This window comes from Amblyraja radiata, chromosome 11, assembly GCF_010909765.2.
Source record: "Amblyraja radiata isolate CabotCenter1 chromosome 11, sAmbRad1.1.pri, whole genome shotgun sequence".
NCBI lineage: Eukaryota > Metazoa > Chordata > Chondrichthyes > Rajiformes > Rajidae > Amblyraja > Amblyraja radiata.
This window is the reverse complement of record NC_045966.1, coordinates 50125160-50145835: the sequence shown is the minus strand read 5'-3', so window position 1 is coordinate 50145835 and position 20676 is coordinate 50125160. Positions and strand designations below refer to the sequence as shown.

The 20676-nt window shown below is 42.5% G+C and overlaps 1 protein-coding gene across 2 annotated transcripts in view; it reads right to left on the bottom strand.

Annotated features, from left to right (window-relative positions):
• Window positions 1-293: 293 nt before the first annotated feature.
• Window positions 294-20676, bottom strand: part of LOC116978623 (proton-coupled amino acid transporter 1-like) — a 65346-nt gene continuing 44963 nt past the window's right edge. For both annotated transcript variants that reach the window (XM_033029908.1, XM_033029909.1), the window contains 2 exons: window positions 18360-18529; window positions 294-2711 (listed from right to left, as the gene is read on the bottom strand). In XM_033029908.1, the coding sequence (XP_032885799.1) occupies window positions 2443-2711; window positions 18360-18529 (439 nt within the window). In that variant the 3' untranslated portion in view covers window positions 294-2442. The remainder of the gene's footprint in view (window positions 2712-18359; window positions 18530-20676) is intronic.

Here is a 20676-nt window from a genome sequence, read left to right as displayed (position 1 = left end):
GATTATGCTTCTGGCATTTATTATTTCCTAACTGCTTTCTTCATCCAAGTATAAACCATTATGCTGCGTATTTTCATTCTTCACACTTTATTCTATTAATATTTATTCATATTGCTATTGGTGAGTTTAAGTCTTGATGCAGCATTTGCTGGAATCACAGGCATAACACTTACATCCTCAAAAGAATAGGTTCAAAAGTAACAGTAATTTCAAGGATAATACAAATGGTTCCTTTGTGTACTGTAAGATTCTGATTCCAAGAACTGAGACAATAATTAAGACAGAACAGTCCAAATACTGAATGTCTTTTTAATTAGCATAAGATAACAAGCTTTACTTTACACATGAATAAAAATCAGGACAACATAGATTGCTGCCAGTAACTGTATAACTAGAGATTGCCTGGAATTCACCATAGCATAGGTCTCAGCAGTTGTATATTACCCTGAGGAGGTTCTAGTAAGATACACTATGAACTGCAGTTCTCAAAACAAATACACCCCAACATATGAACTAAAAGGATGGAGATATGAGAGAGAAGAGAATAAAACATTTCTACATTTTGCTTGACCGTAAATATCTTTCATTCTCTCCAAACCACTCCATCACACAGTAATTTATTAATATAAAAAACAGTTGACATTTGTACAAATAAAATAAATGCACTGGCATTAAATTAATTATAAAGTAACAGGTCAATACTATGGATTGCACGAACCTGACCTGCAATTCTGTTGTGGCAAGGTATACATTCATTATTTTCAGAATTATTCACTTGAGTCAGTCTGTACTGTATCAAGCTAGATACATTTTATAAACAATTGCACTAATTTGTGTTGAGTTGTGGCTAAAGCCACAATCTCTACTATTATATATTCTTTACATCATGCAACATTAATAACTCAGCAGACAATTTTTTATAGTCTTCTACAATTATTTTTCAAATAATACACCTGAAGTGCCTTGGGGCGATTTATATTAAAAAGCTGCTCTGTAAATGCAAACAGTTTTTTGAGTTTACACGTATTTTGGAAAAGGTTACTTGAATGATGGGCAAAAAACATAATTTACTTACAGTAGATTTAAAATTAACACTGCTCAACGTCAGTCTAAGATGCCGATGACTGGTTTGTGTGCTCCAGCTTCTCAATCCAGGCATTATTAATTTACTTTTCCTATCCTCAATTACACCATCAAAAAAGGCTTTCCATCTTTTGTGTAAACATTAATATTGCACCATGAAGGTAATTGTTTTAACTGGCATTATCCACTTTCCCTTTTACACAAATAACTATTTAGCCCTTGCTTTGAAATCTAGATTTTTTTTAACATAATGGAATACATTTCCCAAACATGAGCCTGATATCTTCAATATTTCATTTTTGTTTACCCATTTCAGCTCTGTGAAATTAACTTAAGCTATGTGCTCAATGTTCAAATATTATATTATCAATCAAAATGGTTCACAAAAACACTCCTACACAGAGTGGGTAAATTCAAACAGAGAGACCGTCCTCAGAAGGAACTGGCAGAATACAATCCAGATCGATTCATGAGTTTTTTGGATTTGAATCTAAATTTTGAAATCCTGAAAACTAGCCACAGTTAATCTATTAACTGCTCAAAAATAAAAATAACTGCAAACAATTGGTCAACTTGATTCTGTTGTAGTTGAGGGAAGCAGTTGCTAGTTTGCAACCAGCTCATGTTAAACTTTAAAATGCTCATATCTGTTTTCTGCCATGCCTCCTGCCAGGGATTTGGGAAAAGGGTATACTCCATCTGAATCCAATTTGCAATTGTGATTTACAGAACATGATTTGTCAGAATTAGTAAAATCAGGGAATAAGAGCCCAACAATGATCCTTCTGATATTTAGCTACAGTTTAACTGTCATAATTGACAGGTTTGTCAAGACAGTCTTCTCCTGCACCACATTAAAAACATTCAAATTCTTATTTGCCGTTTGAAATCTGTTTTTACAGTAAAGACTGCAATAGATACAGAGCAATAGTGTAAAACAGTTTCCGTTCACACCAAAACGAAAGCAGAAATATACAATATTAAGATACACATAATCATTTTCTTGCTTAAAATTCTTGCATGCAAAAAACAATCCACTTCTCCCCAGCTTAAAAATGTGCAAATGCTCCATATATGTTATAACTTGGCTGCTCATCGAGCGAATAACTGCAATGATTTCATTTCCTGCCCTATGGTTTACCCAATCTGAAGGTTTCACCCCAAATTATGAGCAAGAACATTTCCATCTGCAACTGTTGAAAATTAAAATCAGGAAAATAAAACTACATACACCCCCCCCCCCCCCTCCATTGTTACTTATTAATCTGCACAGAACTTACAGTAAAGTGCTTCAGAAAAATAAAAACTTGAAAACAAATCCAAATGATGTAGCACACAAAGCAATGGATTAAAACTGAACTAACTCTGGAGAAAATCAGTAACATTGGTCACAGTTATTGTTTTAGAGAGTAGTTGTTCAACTGACACAATAGTTCCCATTAGAAATCCCAAAAAGCCCACCATGCTGATCAAGATGTTTTTGGCAATGATCCATCGACTCATACCTTCGCTTTGGAAAGTGACTATCTCAAGAAGTGGAGGGATGATTAATGCCAGAGTGCTGCTGCTAACTGACCCAACCAGTGAGATTACAATTTCCAAATGGGGTATCGAGATTGCCAAGAGACCTAGAAAATCAAAAAAAAGATTCAGTTTAGTTTATTATTACGAAAAAAGCTTTTGTTTGCATGCTATCCAGTCAAAGGAATACAATACATGAATACAATCGAGTGCTAGATACATTTAATGCAAGATATAACATTGAAGTCCAATAAAAGATAGTTCAAAAGTCTCATTGGAGACGGCAGATGGGAGGGCAGTACTACACTCCAGCTGATTAGAGGACAGTTCAGTTGCCCGATAACAGCTGGGTTGAAACTGTCCCTTAATCTTGAGGTATGATTTTTCAAACTTCGGTACCGCTTGCCTGATGGGTGAGGGGAGAAAAGGGAGTGCGATACTGGGTGAGCCTGATCCTCGATTATGCTGGCGGCCTTTTTAAAAAAAGTTATATTCATTGAGCTATATAGCATGGAAATAGGCCCTTCAACACAATTTCCCATTGGCCGCCATTTGATCCATGTCCCTCAAAACCTTTACTATCTATACACCTTTCTAAATTACTTTTAAAAACTGTTCTTGTATCTGCCTTAAGAGTGGCAGCTTTTTTTGATTATGCATTAACATTTTAATATTGCATTGATCATCACCTCCTATGTTGTGGCCAAGTCAAAGTAGTGGAGCTGTAGATTGTGGAGTTGCTGAAGACAAAAGCAATACCGCTGAGCTGACCCAACTTCAGTAAAAAATACTCAAAATTATCAGTTTAAGTTACTTTTAAAGTTAAGTAATATTTAATTTACTGGAATTGAGGTTAGCAATGAGCCAAATATCATATGTAGTGAATAATGGTGTGCTAAAAAAAATGAAACTGAGTGAAGTTGATATTGAAAAACAAATGCCATTAAGCTAAAGCCTTTCTTGGTTAAATGGCCCCATTTTATGGCTTTTCATTTTGTACAAAAGGTATCGGAGTGCAGAAATATGGTAATATTTGAGATGATTGCCAAAATATGCCCGCAGAGTTTGGGTGACATCCAATCACTGGTGAAGAAATTAAGAATCAGAAGGTTGCAACTAATGTAGTTGAAGATCAAGTCCAGATTTGTACCTGACCTCAAATCACAACAAATTGTGGATGTCTCAATTTTAAACACCCACTAGAAGTTGCCACTCAAATAGCACTTATTTATGTTACATCTCATACCAGGCAGAAAAATATGATCGTTAGATTTAGACAGAAGACATGAAAGCTGCAGTAAATGTCAATGTAGAGTCACCAGGAACTGAAGAAGTTGGAATCTTGAGTAAAAAAATACTGGAGGAACTCAGCAGGTCAGGCAACAGTTGTGGAGGAAATATAGACAGGCGATGTTTTGTGATGGGACCCTTCTTCAGACAGATAACAGCATGGGGGAGAAAGCAGAAAAAGAGAGATAGAGGCAGGACAACACCTGGCAAGTGATAGGTGGATGCAGGTTAAGGGGGTTCCACTCTCTACCAATCAAAACCCCCCTCACCCGTATCCACCTATCACTTGCCAGACTTTGTCCCGTCCTTCACTCTTTTCCAGCTTTCTCCCTCCTACCACTCAGTCTGAAGAAAGGTCCTGAACTGTAACATCACTATTCATTTCCTCCACAGATGTTGCCTGACCCACTGAGTTGCTCCAGTACTATAAATTTCAATATCACTGCTAGTATAATAATCCATCTCAAATGAATGAATTACAACTATTCAAAGACTTAGATTACGAATGAGAAACTAATAGCATATAATAGGCCAACACGTTCCAATTCCGCACTGATATTTGGAATGCACTTGGGATCAAATATCATTGAGTCTTCCTAGTATGTTTTTGGAATCAGTACTGACTCCTGGGTTAATGCTTAGTTAATCCGAGGGAAATGCTTGGAATACAAAATTACTGGACCCTCGGTCTTACGCCCGCCATGGCTGGCCAATCTGTTGCACAGATGGAGACGATAAGTGAAAATAAGTTGTGCTGAACTTTCTTCTCTTTCATATTTGAATGATCTCTCATTTATTAAACATTTAAATTTAATGAATTTAATTTTAATTAATCTTTTCAGATTTCTAGCTTCTACATCTTTTTGGTGTTCAACTAAGATATTCCAGCCTGTCAATTACATTGATTGGTGAAATTAAACATGGAATCAATTAATTATGAGTTAACAGATTATGCACACAGGCAAAATTGTAGGCAAATGAGACAAGAAATCTGCTTTGGAGACAAGAAAAGGATTTACAACAAAAGGTGAAAATGTAGTGGTGAAGTTAAAAAAAAAATCAGGGGCATAACCCATGCAAGTGCTAAAATAGTATGCACAATGCCTTATTCAATCTTTGTTTATCTCTGGAACTAACAGCGACTCCAAGCGTACAGCCCACTCATGCTGAACTGATGGACTGGAATACACCACCTCTGCATCAGCCATTGCTGACATACCTAGTGCAAACTGGACTGAAATGTGTCTCACTGTAATTAATGCAATCACCATATTAGCATCCATTTGAGACATTTGGAGATAGCTGAAAAGAACTTTTACGACAGCAGACAGGTGGCAGCGCTTCAACTACCACCGCAAGAAGCCTAGTCACCACTTGTTATCCACGGTAGGCTCCAGTTCAATTGGAAAGCCAAGCGGCAAAGGATCAGTGCAGCTGCAAAGAGCAAACCCATGGTGTGGACCATATTGAATACAAGCTGGCCCACTAATTTTTGTGATAATTAAATATTCGGTCCATATGTTAATGTGATGCTAGTCAAGAAACAAAATCAGCCGAGGCTTGAAATCTGATAAAAGCCAGAAAATCCTGGAAATATTGAACTGGTTTGTCTAACCTGTTCAATATTTCCAGCATTATTTTTTTTTTTTTTTAATGGAATGCACGTTTTTGCATTTTGAGGAAGAAAAACAAGGAGATGAAGTTACAGTTGTGCAAAGAGGTTGGGGGGGGGGGGGGGGGAAAAGGCAGAATTAATTAGGGAGGTCACACCAGTTGATTAGAGTAGTTTGTCGGCAAAAGGGTGTCCAGAAAATGGGATGATTTTAAAAGTGTGACGGTGAGAGTTGAAGATTTGCACATTTCTGTTAGTGAAGGGCAAGGCAAATGGGAGAAAGGAACCAAGGTTGAAGAGAGAAATTGAGGCTCTGGTCAAGAAAACAATGGTATCTGTCAGGTACTTGATTTCTATTGAATGTGTGAACACTGGAGTCCAAATTCATAAAGGTTCAAGTCAGTCAGACATTGGTTATTTTTTGTTTGTTCATGCATCCATCTTCTTGGATCTTGGCAAGGCCAGCATTTATTGTCCATTCCAAAATGCCCTTGTGAAGATGGCAGCAAAAGGCTTCTTGAAATACTGCTGTCCTTCTGCTGAATTTACTCCTATACTGCTGCTTAGCAGGGAGTTCCAGGAGTACCCGGCAATAAAGGACTTGATTTCATTACGAAATCAGGATTGAGACTTGTAAGTTGTGTTTCCATGTGTCTGCTACTTTTGTAGTGGAAGTGGCAAGTTTGAAAGGTGTTGGTGAAGGTCTGGATGAGCAATTTGCAGATTGTACACTGCAGCCATTGTGCACTGGTGGTGGAGAGAATGGGTGTTTAGGGCATTGGGTGCAGGGCTAAATCAATTCTGCTGCTTTATTCTGGATGGCAAGTGAATACACCTTACATCTCATAGATGGTGGGGGCTTGGGGTGTCTGGAGGCAAGTCTAAATTTTAACTGCAGTTGAGTACTGGATCAGTGGCAGGGGAACTCAACTATGGTATTGTAATTCACATCAAGTGTAATCTCTTCCTCATTGGTGATGATAACCATCTGGAGATTTGTGATATGAACATTTCTTGCCATTCACCACCCCATACTTAAGTGCCACATTGTTTCATGGAAGGCTGGGGTGCTTGCTTAAGGGGCTGTCCCACTGTCGCGACTTTACAGTGACTGTCTTCGACCTTCAAGCTCGAGGGCACTTGCCTGGAAAACCTTGAGCTGGATCGACTGTCAGCGATGAAACCATGAGCCGGATCTACCGTCTGCACACACACACACACACATCGCAAAGGCGGGTTGCCAGGGAAAGCGGGTGAACGCTGTCTGAAATTCACACCCGCGATGAACAGGAAGGTAAAAGACAGCTGGCACAGTTCGGTGAGTCTTTTAGAGAGCGCGGGGGGGGGGGGGGGGGGGTAAGGGAAGGGGAGAGATGGGGAAAGAAGCGGTGAGAAGGAGTGGAGACACTTTTAAGAAGCCAGACAATGTTTAATAAAGTTTAGCGGGCATTCTTATCTTTTTTTTCTAAACAAGCTTTACCTTCGACTGCCTCCGATTGACTTTGACTACCTACAAATAGCATTATGACCTACCATGACCTACCTCGACTAAACCCACGAGTAAAAAAACATTGATTTTTTCCATGGCGACCATTTGTTAACTTGCGGGCATTTTTCAACATGTTGAAAAATATGCCGCGACCTAGCTGAGGCCTCGAGTACACGGGGACTACTCTCGAGCATGAAGGAGAGTTACAAAGACCTCCTAGGACCTCGTGTCGACCATGCTGCGAGTATGAGTCGAGGGCAAACTCGTCTGAACTCACAAATTAGGTCGCCGCAATGGGACAGCCCCTTTAATGTTTATAGACTTTATTTTAAAGTGATTTGTTGCCAACTCAAAGGGATCCACCTCAAAGATTTCAGCTCTATACCTCTGAAGAGCTGCAATTCAAGAGGTGAAATGGAATAGATGGTAAGCACTCCCATTTTCTCACCAAACATAACAGATCTTTGTATTGCACCATTTGCAGGTGTGGTGAAGATTCTATGTAGTTTCCAGGAGTGAGCTGGACAAGTTCTTGACTGATAAGAGGTTGTAACAAATCGAAAACATAAAAATTTGGTATGAAGATGTAAAAATCCACGGCAGATTCAAAATCTACAACTAGCAACCATCTGAACAAGTCTTCTTCTTCTTCTTGCTTATGGCGTGCACAGCCTAAGGTTGTAAGACAACTTGTTCTGTTTGATCTCCTGTTTGTGCACGCCAGGTTCATTGCATTCGTTGAAACAGGGTGATCCACGTGAAGGTTGCAATCATCCACCCCAGCAAGTCTTCAAGACTAAAGCTATCCATAGAGGAGGGGACAAGCACTGTAGAGAGGGATGTAGGTGGTGGTGCGAATCTGCCAGTCAGGGAGAAGAATGGTGGGCTGAAACAGAGTTAAATGACCTGGGACAAGTGAAAGGAAGGAATGGGGAACTTAATATAGATTTGGTAAAGGTGCTAGAGTCTGAAAGGACAGTGGAAAACAATTTAGATAAGATGGGAGAGTATATTTATTAATATGGTGTGGACAGGTTTGGTGTTATTGAGAAAAGGGTGCAGGCTCTACAGGTGGTTAGATCTAGACGAGAGAGAGAAAACAAGAGATTAGTGAAGGAGAGGAGACAGTTGAGAAGTAGTGGAGAAAGTCTACAGTTAATGAGAGAGAGAGAGAATTACTGTTTTGCAAGAAGTTAAGAAATCAGTTAGCAATATTGTGGAGGACAGAACACCTTAGAGGGAAGAGAAAGAAGAAGGAGCGAGTCAGGTCAGCATTTTATTGGGATCCATTTACATTTGCTAAAAGAATGTTTAGTCAAGAAAAAAGTGGAAAACTCAATACTTCAAAGGAAGAGAGAGGAATATTTAAAAAGGACATACTCGGATCCAGAAAAGAAAGGGGGAATGGGTTTCCCCCCAGATATACAACCCTTCAGAGAGATAGTTAGATGTTTTGCCACCACCAAAGTGGAAGCCGTAATAAGGCATGCAAAGGCTTCTTCGGCCCCAGGGCCGAATTAGTCCTTTACCGGGTATATAAAAAAGTACCCGATGTGCTTAGATTCTTGTGGAGGCTCTTGCATATAGTTTGGGAGAAGCAGGTTATAGTTTGGCGTAGAGCAGGGGGAATGTTCATTGCCAAGGAGAAAGAGTCTTCAGAGTTAAGTCAGTTTAGGCAGGGCTGCCAACTCTCACGCTTTGAGCGTGAGACTCACGCCCTCAAGCAAACTCTCAAGCCCTCACGCTCATCAGAAATTTCTCACGCTCAGTGGTGAGAAATTTTGAGATCAACGAAAATTTCAAAACTCGGATAAACTGCATGGTCCGTGGGTGTTGGAGAGCAGGGGTTGCGGGAGGGATGGGAGCAGAACCAGCGACGGAAACAGATGCGGGGAGCCGGGACTTGCGAGTGTTTGCGGTGCTGCGAGTCGCTCGCTGCAGCTCTGGCCATGGAGCACTCCGGACAGTGCGAGTGTCCCGGGCCGCGGAGCCGTCGGAAGCGTTGCCGCTGCCGCGAGAGTCTCTGTGCCGAACGGACAGACTCTCAAAGGGAGGTGGAGAGAGAGAGAGGGGAAGGAGACAGGGAGACAGTGGGGGAGAGAGAGAGGGGGGTGAGAGGAGAGAGAGGGGAGAGACAGAGGGGGCGTGAATGGAGAGAGAGAAGAGGGAGAGGGGGGGAGAGAGAGGGGGAGTGTGAGGTGGGAGAGGGGGGGAAGAGAGAGAGGGGTGAGAGGGAGGAGAGTGTAGGAGAGAATGGGAGAGAGGGGTGGTAAAAGAGAGAGGGAGAGAGGGGGAAAGAGAGAGAGATGGGGGGGCAAAGAGAAAGAGGAGATAGAGGAGATAGAGAGAGGGGAGAGAGAGCCAGGGGGAGAGTGAGGTGGGAGGGAGAAATTGGGGAGAGAGGGAGAGAGAGATGAGAGGAAGAGAGAGGTGAGAGACAAAGAGAGAGGGGAGAGTGTGTAGAGGGATAGAGAGGGAGGGAGGGAGAAAGAGAGAGAGGGGGGAGAGAGGGGGAAGAGAGGGAGAGAGAGAAGAGGGGGAGAGGGAGAAGAAGGAGGGGGGGAGAGGGGGGGGGGGGGGGAGAGAGTTAGGGGAAAGAGAAGGGAGAGAGAGGGAGAGAGGGGAGAGGGGAGAGAGAGGAGAGAGGGGCCGAGAGAGAGGGTGAGAGTGGTGGTAGGGAGAGAGGGGGAAGAGAGTGAGAGAGGGGGGGGAGAGGGGAAGAGAGGAGAGAGGGGAAGAGAGGAGAGAGGGGGGGGAGAGAGAGAGGGGGGAGAGAGAGTTAGGGGAAAGAGAGGGGAGAGAGAGTTAGGGGAAAGAGAGGGGAGAGGGGGGGAGAGAGAGGAGAGAGGGGACGAGAGAGGGGGAGAGTGAGGTGGGAGGGGAGAGGGGGAAGAGAGAGAAAGGGAGAGAGGGGAGAGAGAGGGGGAGAGAGAGGGGAGAGAGAGGGGAAGAGAGGAGAGAGAGGGGGGGGAGAGAGTGGGGGGAGAGAGAGAGGGGGGGGAAGAGTGGGGGGAGAGAGAGAGGGGGAGAGAGAAGAGAGAGGGAAGTGGAGAGTGAGAGGGGTGAGACAGGGGAGAGAGGAGGGAGAGAGAGGGGTGAGACAGGGGAGAGAGGAGGGAGAGAGAGGGGGGGAGGGGAGAGAGAGGGGGAGAGAGCGGGGTTGAGAGGAGAGAGCGGAAGAGAGGGGAGAGAGAGGGGGACGAGAGTGAGGTGGGAGGGAGAGAGAGAGGGAAAAGAAAGAGAGGTGGAGAGAGAGAGGGGAAGAGGGAGAGGGGGATAGAGAGGCAGGGCTGCCAACTCCCATGCATTGAGTGTGAGAATCATGCATTTCATCAAATTCTCACGCTGATCACAAATTTCTCTCGCTCTGTTGTGAGAAATTCTGTGATCAACGAAAATTTCAAAACCCATATCAACTGCATGGGCCGCGGGTGTTGGAAGCGGAAACAGCGGCGGGGACAGGGGCTTGAGTGTTTTCCGGGCTGGCGAGTCGCTCACTGCAGCTCCGGCCATGGAGCAGCCTCAGTGCAAGAGTCCCGGGCCGTCGGAGGCGTCGAAGCGTTACGCCGCTGCCGTGAGAGTCTCTGTGCCGAATTCGCCCAGGTGACCGGCATGGATCAGGCTGCAGCTCGGTGCATCCTGGAGGACAACCAGTGGCTGCTGGAAGTAAGTACCAAGCACTGGGTAGATACGGTGGAAGATAGTGGACTTCAAATGGGGGTGGTTGGTGAAAGCATCCTGCTTGCCTGCTAGATTTTCACTTACTGTAACTGCAGGAAAAATGTTTCCGATGTTGGGAGCGCTCAGAACCAGGGGTCACAGTTTAAGAATAATGGGGGGACCAGTTAGGACTGAGATGAGAACAAACTTTCTTCACGCAAAGAGTTGTGAATCTGTGGAATTCTCTGCCACAGAAGGCAGTGCAGGCCAATTCACTGGATCTTTTCAAGAGAGAGTTACATTTAGTTCCTGGGGCTAACGACATCAAGGGATATGCGGGAAAAACAGGAAAGAGGTACTGATTTTAGATGAATAGCGTTGATCATATTGAATGGCAGTGTTGGCTCGAAGGGCCGATGGCCTATTCCTGCACCTATTTTCTATGTTTCTATGCTTGAGTATATGGCAAGAAAACTCGATCACTTGATTTTGAAGCATTCATGCATGGTGGAGGTATAATGTAGTCATAGAGTGATACAGTGTGAAAACAGGCCCTTCGGTGCAACTTGCCCACACCCGCCAACATGTCCCAGCTACGCCACCTGCTTTTGGTCCATACCTCCAAACCTGTCCTATCCATGTATCAGTCTAACTTTTTCTTAAATGTTGGGATGGTCCCTGCCTCAACTTCCTCCTCTGGCAGCTTGTTCCATACACCCATCACCCTTTGTGTGGATAAAGTTACCCCTTAAAAAGTTACCTCTTAAAAATACTTCATACAAAAAACATTGAAATCATACTTCTACAGTGCACTAAAACATGATTTTAATACATCAAATTTCAAAAAGTCCCTACCCTGGGAGCTACCATAGCGCACTCTTTTGTTTTTTGTACAAAAATCCAAAAATTCTGGCATGGAATATTTGATATTTTCAAAATTAATTAAAATAAAACTGGTACCAAAACCAGAATGGATCATTTTTGGGATATCGGAAGGTATCCCTGAATTAAACGTGTATCAGAAGAATTTACTCAATTACGGGCTAATAATGGGAAAAAAGCTCATACTTAAATTCTGGAAAAATGCGCCCACACCAACAATAAAAATGTGGACATCAAATATGTTTGAAACATTACATCTGGAAGAGATGAGATTCCTCTTAGCAGGTAAAGCAAACCAATTCCAAAAGACGTGGTCTACGTTTATGGACCTATTACAAGCATGAGGTGCAATAGTAATTTTAAAAATAAATAAATAAATAAATGGTATCAGGACCTGGCATTGGGAGATAAAACAACAAAAACAGACTTGGTTGGTAGTCTTTCTGCGGAGTTTAATGTTATAATAGAGCGATTGTCCTTACTTTCTTTTTCTTTCTTTTCTAGGGTCTACTTTCTTACTTTACTTCCTTCTCTAACTTCTTTTCTAAGGGGCTTTCTTTTCCCAACACTCTCTTGCACTTCACAACTCTTGCGCACCTTCTTTACTTTCCTTACTTCTATCTTTTTCTTAAAGCTTTAAAAAAAAAAAAATGAAGCGGTACAAAAAATGTATTAAGATATATGTGTTGTGTGTTATTGTAATTTACCGTACTTCTAATAAAAAATAAATAAATAAATAAATTTTAAAAAATTTCAAAAAGTTCCTACCCTGGGAGGGGGAACACCCTTCTTCCACACCCTCTCCCCACTCGGTTGCTCCACTCCCTCACCGGGTACCCCAAGGCCAGTGATCACACAGCCACCCCCCTTTCAAAAACGCTCCAATCCAATTCAAAGCATATATATTGCATTCAAGTGTAAGTTAAAAGACTCGCTACAGTATGCACCATATTGCACAATTTCAAGCTGAAAAATGCAAATGCTCCGTACCAATGGGAGGGAAACACTCTCCTCCCCACCCCCCCCCCCCCCCCTCCCCCGGTCGCTATACTCCCTCGGGCTTGGTCTCTCGCAATTTCTCACTCCCAACGCTCACCAAATGTTGGCAGCCCTGGTTTAGGCCTATATGTCTCCTAAATGTAGAAGGCAAGATTTCCTTTAGCATAGTGGTGCAGAGGCTGACAGGTTATTTGGAAAGAAACAGGTAAATAGATACCACAGTGCAGAAAGCAGGAATCCCAGGTTTCGCAGGTTGCTTAGAACACATTAGTGTAATATGACACCAGATTCAGACAGCCAAGCTTGAGAGAAGAGATTTGCATGTAGTGTATTTGCACCTGGCAAAGGCGTTTGGATCTATGTCACATAGTCTTATTTGGAGTGCTTTTGATTTCTTTAGAGTTCCAGGATCAATAGTAAATTTAGTGAAAGCATATTTCCAAGATGTCCAAATGTGTTTTAGTACAGGAGACTTCACGATTGCATGGCAAGAACTAGAGATTGGCATTATCGCAGGGTGTACTATTTCCCTGTTAGCGTTTACAATGGCGATGGAGCTAGTGATTAGAGCATCACGGAGGGTCGTGGGCGTGGAGAGATGGCAGGTTGGACTGCACCTCCCTCCAATCAGGACCTATATGGATGATATGACCTTGGTGACCACAACAGTAGCTTATACAAGAAGGTTGTTAAATAAGTTAAATTACAATCTTAAATGGGCTAGATTGAAAAATTAAGCCTAGAAGTCATGGGGTATATCTTTGGCAAGAGGTAGTAAGTGGAGAAAAGGTTCTGTGTAGATGAAGTCCCAACTACAATGGTGAAACCAGTTATAAGTTTGTATAGGTGGTATAACAGTAAGTTGGATGACACTAAACAGGTTCAGCAACTTAGAAAGGATGTTACTGAGGGGTTAGAAAGGATAGAGAAGTCAGGGCTTCCAGGCAAGTTGAAGTTGCGGTGTTTGCAGTTTGGGCTATTCCCTAGGTTGATGTGGCCATTGACAGTATATGAGGTGCCAATTTCTAAGGTGGAATGTTTAGAGAGATTGGTTAGTTCATAAATTAGGAACTGGTTAGGAGTTCCACTGCATCTTAGTAATGTGGCTTTATATGGGAAAGTTATTCTCCATTTACCATTGTCTGGCCTAACAGAGGAGTTTAAGTGTGCTAAGGTGAGGTTAGAGTTGCAATTATCAGGGAGTAAGGATACCTTAGTTAGTAATCTGGTGCCAAGTGTAACTAGAGGGAGGAAGTGGAACTCAAAGAAGGCAGTAGAAGAAGCACAAGTGGCTCTGAGGCATTGTTGGCCGGGTGCAGCAAGGGAAAGGAGGCTTAGGGCTCAGCACAGGGAAACTAGTGTGGAGTAAGGCAGGTCCAACAGAGAAGAGGAAATTGGTTGTAGAGCAGGTACGTCGTCAGGAGAAAGCAGTGAAATGTGTAAGGGCAGTAGGTCAGGTTAAGCAGGGACAGTGGATGAACTAGGAAAGTGTAGAAAAGAGGAGGTTGAGCTGGAGGCAGGTCACGCAAGTTTCCTTATATGGCTATTTATGATGTTCTGCCATCACGGCAGAACCTCAAACAATGGGTAGGTGGGGCCCCGGCATGTCCCTTGTGTTCAGAGGGGGCAACTTTGAGGCATATTTTGTCAGGGTCAGTATACTTGGCAGCATAACCAGGTATTGAAATGGTTAGCTGCAGCAATTGAGAGGAAGTGTACGGGTGAATTCAGTAAGCATCAGGACTGGGAGGGTAGCAATTCATTTTGACTGTGAGGGAGAAAAAGGTAGAGGAAGGAAGTTTGCTGACAGGCATGAGTCAGGCCAGTTACGGGGAGCCAATGATTGGGAGTCACAGGTAGATTTAGGAGGAAACATATTGTTCCACAGGAAATAATTACTACTAGTTTGAGGCTTGATATAATGTTACAGTTAATCAGTGTATTTTATAGAACTGACAGTGCCTTGGGAGAACTTAGTACACGAGGCTTATGAAAGGAAAAGGCTTAGATACGTAGAGTTGGCAGCAGATGTTGAGCAGCGAGGATGGAGAGCAAGAGTACACCGGTAGAGGTGGGTTGTAGAGGTTTCATAGCAAGACTAACCTCGTCGCTACTTGGAGAGCTAGGAAATCGCAGACACAGTTTGCGTCAGGCTGTAAAGCAGATGTCAGAGGCAGCATAGCAAGGCAGGATTTGGTGAAGAAGAAATAGAGTCAGTTGGGGGCAGAAAGGAAATGTATGACATACAGTATGTGTATTTTTTTGCGATTGTAGTCCGTGTAAGTGTATCCCGGTCTTATGCCAGGTCAAGGCACTTTTCTCTTTTCTCTTCAAATCCACACTCAAAGAATGCTCTTGACCTCAGCCTGCAACACCATTGACTCACTATCTCAAACCAGTCGCTGGTCCAAAGTTTCACTATATTCTTTTCAATAGACAACATTTCTACTTTTTGTCAATTGCCAAACGCCATAGATTGAGAGAAAACCTGGCAAATGAAGTGAGAGGTCATGCAGTACAACAATCAGATTATTTATATGCAGAGAGACTGCCGATGCATGAAATTCAGAAGGATTTAGGTGTTCATACCGAAAGAAGCGTTTACGATCCTCCTTTATATTCTTGGCTAGCTTACCTTCGTATCTCATCTTTTCTCCCCGTATTGCCTTTTTAGTTATCTTCTACTGCTCTTTAAAAGTTACCCAATCCTCTGGCTTCCCATTCATCTTTGCTATGTTATACTTCTTGTCTTTTATTTTTATACTGTCCTGACTTCCCTCGTCAGCCACGGTCGTCCCTTACTCCCCTTGGAATCTTTCTTCCTCTTTGGAATGAACTGATCCTGCACCTTCTGTGTAATTCCCAGAAATACCTGCCATTGTTGTTCCACTGTCATCTCAGCTAGGATATCTTTCCAGTCAACTTTGGCCAGCTCCTCCCTCAAGGCTCCATATTCCCCTTTGTTCAACTGTAATAATGACATCTCTGATTTACCCTTCTCCCTCTCAAATTGTAGATTAAAACTTATCATATTATGGTCACTACCTCCTAATGGCTCCTTTACCTCGAGTTCCCTTATCAAATCAGGTTCATTACACAAAACTAAATCCAGAATTGCCTTCTCCCTGGTAGGCTCCATTACAAGCTGCTCTAAGAATCCATCACGGAGGCACTGCACAAACTCCCTTTCTTGGGGTGCAGTACCAACCTGATTTTCCCTGTCTACCTGCATGTTGAAATCTCCCATAACAACCGTAGCATTACCTTTATGACATGCCAATTTTAACTCTTGATTCAACTTGCACCCTATATCCAGGCTACTGTTTGGGGGCCTGTAGATAACTCCCATTACGGTCTTTTTACCCTCATAATTCCTGAGTTCTATCCATACTGTCTCCTGATTCTATGTCACCCCTCGCAAGGGCTGAATTTCATTCCTCAACAATAGAGCTACCCCCACCCCCTCTGCCCACCTGTCTGTCTTTTCGATAGGATGTATTCCCTTGAATATTCAGTTCCCAGCCCTGGTCCTCTTGCTGCCATGTCTCTGTAATTCCCACAACATCATACTTGCCAATTTCTAACTGAGCCTCAAGCTCATCCACTTTATTTCTTATACTTTGCGCATTCATATACAACAGTTTAACTTCGGTATTCACCTCCCCTCTCACACCGGTCACTATTGGCCCTGACCTTACTCTCATATCCCTTCTCGAACTTTCCTTCCCATTAATTCGGGAGTCTTTTGTAACTTTTCCTGTACTCACTTCCCCTTTATCTCCATCTTTTTGTACTCACAATTTGTCAATCCCTCCCCCCACGATTTAGTTTAAACCCACACGTGTAGCATTAGCAAACATGCCTGCCAGAACATTGGTTCCCCCTCCAGTTAAGGTGTAACCCGTCCCTTTTGTACAGGTCACCCCTATCCCAGAAAAGATTCCAGTGGTCTTTAAATATAAATCCCTGCTCCCTGCACCAGCCCTCCAGCCACACACTCAGATCCCCTACATCCCTGTTCCTGCCCTCACTAGCATGAGCTACTGGAAGCAATCCAGAGATAACCACCCTAGAAATCCTGCTTTTCCGTTTTCTTCCTAACTCTCTAAACTTGCGTTGCAGAACTTCCTTCCTCTTCTTCCCTACGTCGTTTGTGCCCACGTGCACAACTACTGCCGGCTGTTCACCTTCTCTCTCCGTATGTTCTGAAGTCGGTTCGTGATATCTTGAACTCTGGCACCAGGGAGGCAACAGACCATCCTCGAGTCTCGCCTGCTGCCACCGAATCTCCTGTCCGCACCTCGGACAATGGAGTCACCCACTACTATAGCTCTGCCCGACGTCAGTCTCGCCAGTCGAGTCTCATCGCTAGGATTGGAGCCACCGACCTGTTCGCCAAGTATATAGTAACATTTTATACAGTCCAAAGGAGATTCATACGGATACTTCCTGGAATGAGAGGGGTATCCCATGTATTCCATGAAGTTTTGAAGGAACTGCTGGTGTGCTATTCTTTCCAATACATTACTTCATCAAGCCATATATTGTTGTTTGATCTTCTTGAATCTTTATTATCAGACATTGCAAAATGTTCATGAGAAAAGCTACGCCATCTATTTTATTATCCAGTGGACCACTGAGTAAAAATGCAAACATAACATACCATTGATGAACCAGTGTACATAACATTCTGAATGATCAAGAAATGACCTCTTTGTAGGACTCAAATGTAATATTCTGATCATGTTTCAAGATGTGTTAGTGGTTATTCTCCAATTCAATTTTGCATATTTGAGAACTCACTGTTTGCCTTCTGCACAGGATGCAGGGTATCAGATTATAGAGGGATTTAACTGAAGTTTTAGGCCTATATGGCCCGAACAGCATTAAAGCAATTCCACAAGCCATATTTAGTTGCAAATTGTTGTATTTGCCCATGTATCTATCCATCCCATCTATTCTTCGTGATCTCAAAACTTCTATACTAATGATGATGACTGTGGAAAACTGTACTTATGATGGAATGGTTAATTAAAGTCAACTAACATTGTGTTTCAGAAAGTGAAAGCTGGGAAATAGGGAGAAAAACAAAAGCTATATATTTGTGGCTACACTGTGAGAAGGATATCAAGTGGCTTCAATGTTTCATACAAACTGGGCAAGTGGGCAAAAACATAGCAGATGAGATTTAACAGATAAATTAAGTTTTGCACTTTTATTTTTAAAAAACAATTTGATTTGGAGATGGCTTTGGAAATAGGAAGCTGTGATTAGATCCTTGGATACCAAGTGCTGAAACTGAAAGGTTAATAATCAACTATGATCATATTGAATGGCACAGCTGTACCAAAGGGCCAAATAGTCCACTCCTCCAACTTAGTTTAGTTTATTATTGTCACATTTACTGAGGTACAGTGAAAAGCTTTTGTTTGCATGCTATCCAGGTAAAGACATGAATACAATCAAGCCATCCACAGTGCATAGTTAAAGAATAAAGGGTATAACATTTAGTGCAAGGTAACAGTCTGATAAAGTCTAATTAAAGATAGTTCAAAGGTCTCCAATGAGGTAAATGAGAGGTCAGGACCACATTTGCTAACAGCTGGGAAAAAGCTGTTTCCAAATCTGGAGTTATGTGTATTCAAACTTCTGTACCACTTACGTGATGGGAGAGAAGAGAAGAGGGAGTGACCAGGGTGAGGCTGGTACTTGATTATGCTGGCGAGGCAGTGTGAAGTGTAGATGGAGTCCATGGAAGGTGAGGTTGGTTTGTGTGATTGTCTAGGCAACGTCAATCCCAACCCTCAAGAGAAATGTACTTACATGTGAATGTGACAAGAGCAGCTCGAACCGCCAGGTTGACGGCCAACTTCCAATGTTCAGGGACCCTGATTACTGCAAGTGGAACAAGTATCTCTGCTGCAACGAAAAACTGGACAGCATAGGTAATGAAGATGCCGAAAGAATACAAAATCTTCACCGACTGGTACAACCTAGCAAAAAGCAAAATAGATAATTAACAACTGAAGATTATATTTAAATTTTCTCCTGCCCATTGCTCTTCCCCCTCCCTCATGACGGTCCCCTCACACCGGGTCCTCCTTTGTTCCTTCCCTCAGCAGCGTTCTCACATCGCCCCTGAATGACTAGCAATATAGTTAATGGCTCAGTACAATTGTCAATTGTATGGATTATAGTTGCATCATCGGTTGACAGTATAGGGTTGTGACAAGTTGAATGTTGCATTTTTAAAATAATTCCATACGTGCAATTTAAATAATCTTGACGCTTCCTAGTCCCTTTGTACTGTAAAACCAAATGAATATCAGATTAGATGACACTCGTTTCCACTAACCCGCCATCCACTCTTCATACAGTTTAAAGATGGGTACAGAGGTGCTGTCAACCCATTTTTCTTTTAGTGGCTTTTTTTTTTAAATGTCAGAATTTTGATGTATAAAGATTACATTCAATCCATTTAATCCCAGCACTTAAAATCTTAGGTCTTCAAAATGTAACTGCATTAAACATGCACAAGGGGCAAATACCAAATTATCACGTCATGTTTTCACACAGGCCAGTTATTTCAGAATCTGAATCAGAATCAGATTTTATTCACCAAATATGTTTTGCAACATACGAGGAATTTCACTGGCCAGGTCAGCCATAAAATTAAAAGCAACAGACTCAAAAACACATTTTAACATGAACATCCACCACAGTGACTCCTACACATTCCTCACTGTGATGGAAGGCGAAATAAAGTTCAAGTCCTTCCTTTTGTTCCTCCTCGGTCTGGGGCCTCCATTAACGGGACGATCTTTACTCCCGTAGCCGGCGGCGTTCGGGCCCTCTGCGTCGAGGCGTTTAGCTCCTGCATCGGGCAGTTGTCAGCTCCCCGCGCCGGGCGATCGAACCTCGCATCGGGGCTGGTCGAAACTTCTGCGGCGTTGGAGCTCCCGACTAGCCTCTCCCGAGTCTGCGAGCCCTTGACGGTAAGTCCACAGGCTGCGGTGGGAGCGATCCCAGGCAAGGGATCCGCTCCAATGTTAGGTCCGTGGGGCTCACAACAGTCCGAGGCGGCCTCCAGCTCCAGCAGCGGGCCGCAGAGCCCGGAGAATGTGATCCAAAAATTGATCACATCTCCGGGAAGGTAGGAACTTTCAAAAAAGTTTCTCCTGATCCCCTCCCCCCATATAAAACAAACCAAAGTACATTAAAACAAACTTTTAACAAACGCTAAATATAACAAAATGATGAAAAAACGAACAGACTGCCGGCAGGGCTGCCATCTCACCGGCGCCCCTGGTGGTCTTTATAAGTCATTGAATGAGCCCTTGAATTGAGATTTTCCACAAGGTCATTTCATGCAAGGCCATAGTTACATAAAACTCAGTGGAAAATACAGTTTTCATCCATCCAGTTCATTATGACAATTCGGTAGTTTCACAACCACTGTTAGGCAATTATTTTAATGTTATAGTTTAAGTAAAATCGCAAGTTTTTTTGCTATTATAGTGCAATTTAAATTTGTGTCTTGACTTGTAGTTCAGGCCTATAATATTACAGATATTGGATATGGTAACACAATGGTTACCTTAAAAAAACATCATAAATTATAAGTAGTGTAACCACATGATAACTATGTAAAGATAGTGATAACATTTCAGACCACTACAGCTCTTTATAAAAATAATCAACTTCAAAGGGCTCTTTGCTGGTATATTCATTGAGCTTTCAGAAAACAAATGATGTTATGTAAACATGATAATTCTATGATTTATGAAATAAGTAAATTTGTTTACTCTGGAGCGCAAGAGGCTGAGGTGAGACCTGAAGGAAGTTTATAAATTTTGAGAAACATAATAACGGGAGACCATCAAAACAATTTTCTCCAGGATGAAATTGTCAAACAATAGAGGACATTTTCAGCATGAATGGGAATATTCAAGAAATATGCAAAGCGAGTTCTGTTTTCACACAGTGGTAGGTGCCTAGAATATACTGGGAAAGTGGTGGAATTAGATATAATGGTGATGTTTAAGATGCGGTTAGACAGGCAAAAACTTTCACAAGTCACAGTGAAAATTCTTTGCTTGCATATCCAAGGTATGCAAATAGTCACCGATGACAAAGTTAC